Source organism: Chlorocebus sabaeus, chromosome 21 (genome assembly GCF_047675955.1).
Source record: "Chlorocebus sabaeus isolate Y175 chromosome 21, mChlSab1.0.hap1, whole genome shotgun sequence".
In the NCBI taxonomy this organism is placed as follows: Eukaryota; Metazoa; Chordata; class Mammalia; order Primates; family Cercopithecidae; genus Chlorocebus; species Chlorocebus sabaeus.
In genome coordinates, this window is record NC_132924.1 from 115,451,456 (window position 1) to 115,460,040 (window position 8,585).

At 44.4% G+C, this 8,585-nt stretch overlaps 1 gene segment (V, D, J or C); it reads left to right on the forward strand.

Annotated features, from left to right (window-relative positions):
- Positions 1-6,660: 6,660 nt before the first annotated feature.
- LOC103227103 (T cell receptor beta variable 7-2-like) lies at positions 6,661-8,154 on the forward strand. The segment is given in 2 exon segments: positions 6,661-6,881; positions 7,056-8,154. Coding segments are annotated over 2 exon segments (522 nt in total).
- The last annotated feature ends 431 nt before the right edge of the window (positions 8,155-8,585 follow it).

Genomic DNA, 8,585 nt, shown 5'->3' on the forward strand with positions numbered 1-8,585 from the left:
TCAAGATCTGAGGCCAGTTCTTAATGGGTTAAGTTTAGCTTTAACATTTTTTTTAAATCTACAAAATGAGACTACTACTCTCCATCAGCAGAGATCTATATAACCTTTAATGGCATAAAGTATCTAGCATATAGTAGAAGCCTAGCTATTTTGGTTTCCTTTGCTGGTCTCAGACAACCTCTTCCACCATGCCAATGTGCAAAGACAGATATGGACACATTCTGCAAAGAAATCTTAGGTTGAGAACTCAGAAGTCACAGAAATGGAAATATATATGCCTGATAATTCATTTGATAAAATTAACTAGAGGATGTAGCATACATATCTCCTCAGACATTCAAAAATCAACATTTTTGATATATAAATCATATGAAGTAAACACGACACCTTTTAAATGAACAGATCAGTGACTTTTGAGCAACATATATTGACGTATGCAACCCCAACTCTATGAAGATGTATCTGCCTCACCCAGAAATTCTCTCACTCCCCTCTGCAATGCCTGTCTCTGTCCCAACGACCAATGATGTGACCTCTATCACTGGAGAGTCATTTTGTTCGCAAATATTTTTAATGCAAATGTCAAACCTCATCTGATTAATCCCCTTGAATACACAGCGAAGTAATCAAGGCAGGGAGGAGTTCCTGGGAGGTTTTCTGGTTTTAGAAGGGGTTGAAGCCATGTGAGCCACCTGACCCATGGTAGGGACAATTCTATCTGGAGATGGATGTTGTGCCGAAATAGCCTCAAAAGGTCTTTTCAGCTGGTAGAAGCTGATTCTACAAAAGTTATTCATTTTCATTCATTTATTTTCTCATCAACTCATTCAATCAAACAAATTTATGTTGTGTTTTGACAAAAGTTAATCATTTTTAAGGAAATTACTTTGAGTTCCCGTCAGACACACGTGCAGCTGGGCTTCGTGTTCACACAGTGAGCATGCTGGGGCCAAGCAAACCATCATCACAGCGACTTCATTGACAGGTGATGTCTTATTGGGAGAACGGTTCTCTTTGACTTGACCCCAAGTGTCCAACCTGTAAAACCTGAGCCTTGTGTTAAAATCCATCTTCCTGTTCTGGCTCTGCCCCGGGCACCAGGTTACTGTGCTGTGTATTTCTCTGTCTCCTGAACCAGAGTCCTGGACACAGATATGGAACCTATTCACGGGCTTGTTTGATCCTAGCTGTGACTTTCAGTACCAGGTGGTCCTTTGCTGTGACTTTAATTTCTGTTTTCTTTATTCTTAAGTTCCGTAGATGCTGAGTGACCCAGACCCTGGTTGTGCTCTTGTGTTGAAAGGAAACAAGCACATGGGGAGGTAAGCAGAATCTGAAACAAAATAATGTATTTACAACCAGTGGCAAAACTTACTGGCAGGTCCTTTGTCCAAACACTGTTGAGAATTTGAAGATCATGACAGCAGAGTTTAAAACTAAGTGCAGGGTCCTTTCAAATGTGGGGCTGTGTGCACCAAAGGTACAGTTTTGGAGTTCCTTTTTTTTAAACAAAAACAAAAACCAAAACCACTCCATGTTCATGGCTGCAGGCCATGAGAGAATATTTTTCTTTTTACATTTTAATTTAATTTTTATTTTTCCATATGTTATTGGGGTACAGGTGGTATTTGGTTACATGAGTAAGTTCTTGATTGATGATTTGCAAGATTTTGGTGTACCCACCACCCGAACAGTATACACTGCACCATATTGTGTCTTTTATCCCTCACCCCCTCCTGCTCTTCCCCTCCAAGTCCCCAAAGTCCATTGTGTCATTCTTATGCCTTTGTGTCCTCATAGTTTTGCTCCCAGATATCAGTGAGAACACACGATGTTTGGTTTTACATTTCTGAGTTACTTCACTGATAGTCTCCCATCTCATCCAGGTAGGTCACTCCAAATGCTGTTAATTCATTCCTTTTTACGGCTGCAGAGAATTTCATTTTTTATATATATATATATCTTTTTTATATTATATGTACCACAGTTTCTTTATCCACTCATTGATTGATGGGCATTTGGGCTGGTTCCTTTTTATTTATTACTAAATTAATGGCAGGTACATTCTTCCTTACCTTAAAGTCTTGCCCTGTCTCCCTAAGTCTCTTATACATCAGGACACCTTTGTGCCCATAGGTCATGGGCAGTGCTGGGCAGCCACCATCGTCCACACAGAGAGGGCAGTCAGCAGCGTGAGGTGGTTCTGTCTGCTGCAGTCTAACCCCAGGCACAGAAACAAGAGCCCTGGGTTGAGCTGAAGGTGCTCAGCTGGTTTTGTCAGGAGGCCCATCTGTCAGTGAATTGACAAGAAACAGAACAAAATAACTCCTCCAATGTTGATGAGCCTGCCCCTGGGATTTGGAAACTTGCGAACAGAGAAAACCAATATAGACAAAGGATTTTAAACAGGATGATGGTCAATTAAGCAAATTAGAAGAGGATGCTTGAAGGAGTATTTGGGACACAGAAGTCAAAAACACTAGGAAGACATGAGGAGGTGTTCTAAGATTCTAGACTGCAGCAATACTTAGATAACCAATATCAGTGTATTAATGAGTTATTATTATGATTGTTATTATTTTGAGATGGAGTCTCACTCTGTCATCCAGGCTGGAGTGCAGTGGCATGATCTCAGCTCACTGCAACCTCTGCCTCCCTGGTTCAAGCGATTCTGGTGTCTCAGACTCCTGAGTAGCTATGAGTACAGGTGCACATCAGGATGCCTGGATAATTTCCGTATTTTAGTACAGATGAGATTTCACCATGTTGGTCTCCAACTCCTGACCTCAAGTGATCTGCTCTCTTCAGCCTCCCAAAGGGCTAGGATTACAGGTGTGGGCCACTGTACACAGCCAAGTAATTATGCCATCATGGGAATACAAAATATACTTCGAGTTACAAACTAATTACCAAAAGATCTAAAAAAAAAAAAAAAAAAAGGTAGACATGCACCAATTCAGACAAAGGCATTCTTCCCATCCAAACTCTTCACTGGTGAATTTATCTTGAATTTGACCATCTGGGGAAGGGGCGTGGCCACTTCTGATAGGAAGGCTCTGGGGCCCAGGCAGGGAGTATGAGGTCTCAAAATGATGCCCTTGAAAGACCTGTTCCCCTTTCATCAATGCACAGACGCAGAAGACCCCTCCATCCTGCAGCCCGTGCCAGGAGCATCAGGCTCCTGTGCTGTGCGGCCTTTTCTCTCCTGTGGCCAGGTGAGTCCTGGGCAGGGCCCCTTGCATGGATTTCAAGGCCCAGCGCCTTCCCACTGGGGCTGCAGCATCAGTTTTGTTCTTCTCTGCAGGTCCAGTGAATGCTGGTGTCACTCAGACCCCAAAATTCCAAATCCTGAAGACAGGACAGAACATGACACTGAAGTGTGCCCAGGATATGAACCATGACCGCATGTACTGGTATCGACAAGACACAGGCATGGGACTGAGGCTGATTCATTACTCAGTTGGTGAAGGTAACACTGAGAAAGGAGAAGTCCCCAGTGGCTACAATGCCTCCAGATTAAACAAAAAGGATTTCCTGCTCAGGTTGGAGTTGGCTGCTCCCTCCCAGACATCTATATACTTCTGTGCCAGCAGTGAAGCCACAGTGCTGCATGGCCGTCTCCTCTCTGCACATAAAGGCAGGGGAGGTGCTGCCCTCATCCCCACCCCAGACTCAGCAATGCCCTTGGTCCTAGCACCAGAAACTTTGGAGCCCCAGTGGGCCTGGGCAATGCCAGTCTTGGTCTGTGCCAGGTGCCTCTGCAGTCGGTCTCGGCCCGGCCTGGACTGGACTGGTCCCAGAGCCTCAGATATCTTCTTTGTCCCCCTCTGGTCTTTCCTCTGAGCTGTCCTTTCGGGCTGGGACCAGGGGTTTCCCAGCTCTGACTTTCCTAGTCATTCACCTGAGTCTGAGGCCTCGTAGGTGAAATAGGATTTGTATTTTAGATCCATCTAGACTCCCATCTCTACCTCAGTACCAGATGCTTTCCTCTCTATGATTTTCCTCATATTGAACCCTAAAGTCGTCTTAGCCACAGCCTGCATTTCCTATATTCACAGTTGCCCTCCAATACCTTGCTGGGTTTCTCCTCCCCGACCTCCCTGCCCTTCTCTACTCTTGCCATGTTGAGAGACTCCAAAGTCCATTTCCTGTGCCCTGGGCTGGAGACTTCCTTTCTGTAGTGATCAACACCTACCTGTGCTTCAGATCTCAGCATGATCAGCCCTAGTGATAATCACCACTATGCTTCCCTCAGCTCCCAGCTGAGGTCAGTTTCCCTTTAATAATCTCTCATGCTATCATGTGTCTGTTAGTAGAATTTAGCACAATTGGAATCTTCCAGATACTTTAAACCCCATGAAGGCCAAGGCTATGTCTGCTTTATATCCCAACAGCAGTGGCTATCACAGGGGGAGACCCATTTCAAAGAGAATGAATGAGTCAATGACGCAGTGAATGATGGGTGGATGGATGAACGAATAACAGGAGCACCCTAGATCCATTTTACCCTGGCAGAGATCTGGCATTAAGTATAAGAAATCTTACCCGTTTGATTGCTGGGCTAGGGTAGGTCCCTGAAATTAATGGGGAGTCACTATCATGGGTAAGATTCCTCCTGTGTCTGCAGCACCAGACCTCCTCCAGGTCTCTATACTCTCCTTCAGACTCTTTCCCCACAACAACTCTAGACAGATCAGAGTTCCATTTCCAGAAACCCATGCACACAGGTTTGTGATTTTGGAACCACTTCTGGTACCAAAAACTCCATTAGGTTTACATCAATAAAACAGAGCCACTAAGAGTACTATGGAGAGGAGGATGTATGACAGGAGTTAGACCTTATGTAAATGTAGGGGGAGCTGAGGAAGAGAAGGTCTGGAGGGGTGATCTAGCCAGCAGATTTAATTCATGATTAATGTGACCTCTTATTCTACTGAAAGGAGAGCATATGATTTCAAATAAAAAAATATTGATTTTCCTTTGTAAAAGTTGGACTTAAATAGTGAGCTACTTTTGTCCCGTAATTGTCTTAGGTTGGCTAATGGTGGAACAAATCCTTGATGCTAGGACTTTGGTTTCCTTGGAAGAACAGGAAAAACAAAAACAAACAACCACAACAAAAAACACAAAACATCATGCATAGACAGCCTTACAGGCTCTGTTTTTTGGAGGAAGCATAATAAAAAAGAAACAGAAAATCAGAATTCTCTTCTGGAACCTACGTTGGGGCTGTCCTCAGAGCAGGCTGTGATGTGAGGAATCTAATCTATGGGGGTATTTCGCAGCTCAGAGTGCAGCAGACAGTTCCTGACCCCATGCATTTGGGGGTGAGACCGGAGACAGCTGAAAGGCTATGCAGTCTTGACGTTCCGCACCCTCAACCCTGGCCTCTCCCTGAATTTCACAGATTAACATCAGACCAATTCACTACCACTATTAAAAATATGAAAACAAAAACTGAGGAGGAACAGTGAGCAGAAGCAATAAACTATTAAAATGAACATCTTGAAGATTTAAAATTCTGCCATCATAAGATGTGAATGTTTGAAGAGCTACATTTAAATAATTACAAGAAGGAACTGAAATGAGGACACGAAAAAAGAGGCTGCCCCAAACCATCAAAAAACATTAAAGAAAGAATCAAATAGAATGTCTAGAAATCATTATGATTACTCCAGAAAACCAAATGGAAGCTAAGCAGCAGATTCAATGCTTCTAAAGAGATTATAGCAACATCAAAGATGGATCTCAAGAAATCACCTAGAATGAAGCACAGAAAATTAAATGTAAAATATAAAAAAGTGAAGGAACAAGGAAAAAATGAAGTTTCTAGAATATCAGAAAGTATATAATGTTTTATTGAAATTTTTATTTTTTTCTTATATATAATTGAAGTTTCAGAAAGAGAAAACAGGGCAAATGGCCTGATATGACTGTGTATATGATGTTAGCTGAGACTATTTCTGAGATGTTTGAGACCGAAATCCTTGTTCAAGAATTCAGATGAATTGCAAGATGAATAGGTAGGTCCCAGTGAAATTGCAGACCACAAATGACAAAGAGAAGATTTTAACAGCAGTCAAAAGGGAGAGATAAATATCTTTCAGTGGAACAGAATGAGAGAAATAAAGTCAAGAAAGAATTAAAACTAACCGTTAAATCAGAATTGTAGTCCTCAGTTATTGAAGACTCAGATTGATTTAAAAAAAATCTATAGGACAGGAAAAGAAAATATGGAACACTAAAAAAATTCTGTGAGTTTGCCACCAAGGTATCTTTTCTGAATTATAGTTAACGAGGGTAGGAAATGATCCCAGAAGAAAGGCACGAGGGCAGTTCGTGAGGAAACCTATGTGATGGGGCAGTCCCGTTGGGCACGTGTGACTGGGGGAATGGAGGAGGCTGCGGCACCAATGGGGATGGCAGAGGGAACCCCGACTTACAGGAAAGACAATGAGCTCACCCTTTGGTGCCTGGTGTTGGGGTTGCTGTTGGCACATCTTACAGAACGTGCCCAGCAGACAGAGGAGCGGCTGTGGGATGAGAAGGTGAACTCGGAGACGCAGCGTGAAGCCTCTCGGTCCAGACAGCACAGGAGCTCAAAGCGATGTCCCATGCAAATAACGTTGTTTACAAGGAGCGTATAAATATTTAAAGTAATCATCCAAGTGTGTTCTAATATAAATCCTGTGTTCCTGAGGTCATGCAGATTGGGAGAGGAAGTGATGTCACGGTGGGAACTTCCATGTAAGGACAGGGACGTCCCTCCTCCTCTGCTCCTGCTCACAATGATCCTGATCTGGCAAAGCTCCCATCCTGCCCTGACTCTGCCATGGGCACCAGGCTCCTCTGCTGGGCAGCCCTGTGCCTCCTGGGGGCAGGTGAGTCCTCAGACATCAACCAGTCTCATTGTGTGTGTGTGTGTGTGTGTGGCGGGTGGGGGGAGGTGTTTGTGTGTGTGTGTGTGTGTGTGTGTGTGGAGGGGTGGGATGTGTGCATTCGTGTGATGACTAAAATTGTTTCCCTTATTCTGTTCCTAACTTGTGCCTCCACAGATCACACAGATGCTGGAGTCTCCCAGTCCCCCAGGAACAAGGTCACAGAGGAGGGAAAGGATGTAGTGCTCAGGTGTGATCCAATTTCAGGTCATATCGCCCTTTATTGGTACCGACAGAGCCTGGGGAAGGGCCTGGAGTTTTTAATTTTCTTCCAAGGCAACGATGCACCAGACAAATCAGGGCTGCCCAGTGGTCGGTTTTCTGCAGAGAGGCTTGAGGGATCCGTCTCCACTCTGAAGATCCAGTGCACACAGCAGGGGGACTCGGCCGTGTATCTCTGTGCCAGCAGCTCAGCCACAGCGTGGCACAGTCACCTCCTTCCTGTTCACAAACCTCATCCTTCTCTCTCCTTGCAGCATCTAGAGACCCTTAACAGAGGCCTCTCTTTGCTCCCTGCTCCCCATGGGAAACAAGTAGATTTGGACCTCAGCTGTCCTTTGGGTAGAAAGAGACCACAGATTCACCCCTAAGACACAGTAATTGTAAATGTGGGTGGTGGAAGCAATCGTGGCCCACTGGACTCTAGGAGTCTTCAGAGCCAGCTCACTGCTCTAAGGCAAGCACTGGGTGTCTTAGCCTCGGCCTTCAGGGCTGGGACATGCAGTTTTCTTTGGGGCCTGGAAGGTTGCTGCCCACATACAGAAGCTTTGGGCATGGGCAAGGAACAGGCCTGTTCCCCTGCATGCATTCGGGCATCTGGCATCTGCAAGGTCTGAAGCTTCATCCACAGGAACATTCTTTCTTCTGAAGCCTCTTCTATCCCTGTACATTGGAAGTTTTCTGCAGTACCAGAGCAAAACAATCTTCGTGTTTGACTTAAACATCTTTGTGGCTTTTGTGACAATTACTTGATGAATACAGCCATGATAACAATAAGACTTCGTTTCTTCTGCTTAGTGTAAGCAATGCGTGTTCTTTATTTTGTGTTCATTTACCACTGCTCCTGTCTTGGGAGACTGAACATCCACTACTGCTCCGGTGTCAGCTTGGTTCCCTAGGAAATTGGGTTTCTAGAACCTGAATACTGACAAATAAGAATTGTACATATATATACCATGTAACCTGCATTTTAAAATGTGTGTACCTGGGCCTGTAATGCCAGCACTTTGAGAGGCCGAGGCGGGCAGATCACGAGGTTAGGAGATCGAGACCATCCTGGCTAACACGGTGAAACCCCATCTCTACTAAAAATACAAAAAATTAGCCAGGTGTGGAGGCGGGCACCTGTAGTCCCAGCTACTTGGGAGGCTGAGGCAGGAGAATGAAGTGAACCCAGGAGGAGGAGCTTGCAGAGAGCTGAGATGGCGCCACTGTGCTCCAGCCTGGGCGACAGAGCAAGACTCTGTCTCAAAAAAATAAAAAATATAAAAGTATGTACATGGTGCAGCGACTAAATCTAGCTAATTAACATATGCAGTACCTCAATCCTTATCCTTTCCTGTGGTGAGAATACTTGAAATGTACTCTGTTAGCAATATTCCAGAATGCAATCCACTGTTACTAACTCTAGTCACTGTGTTGTACAAT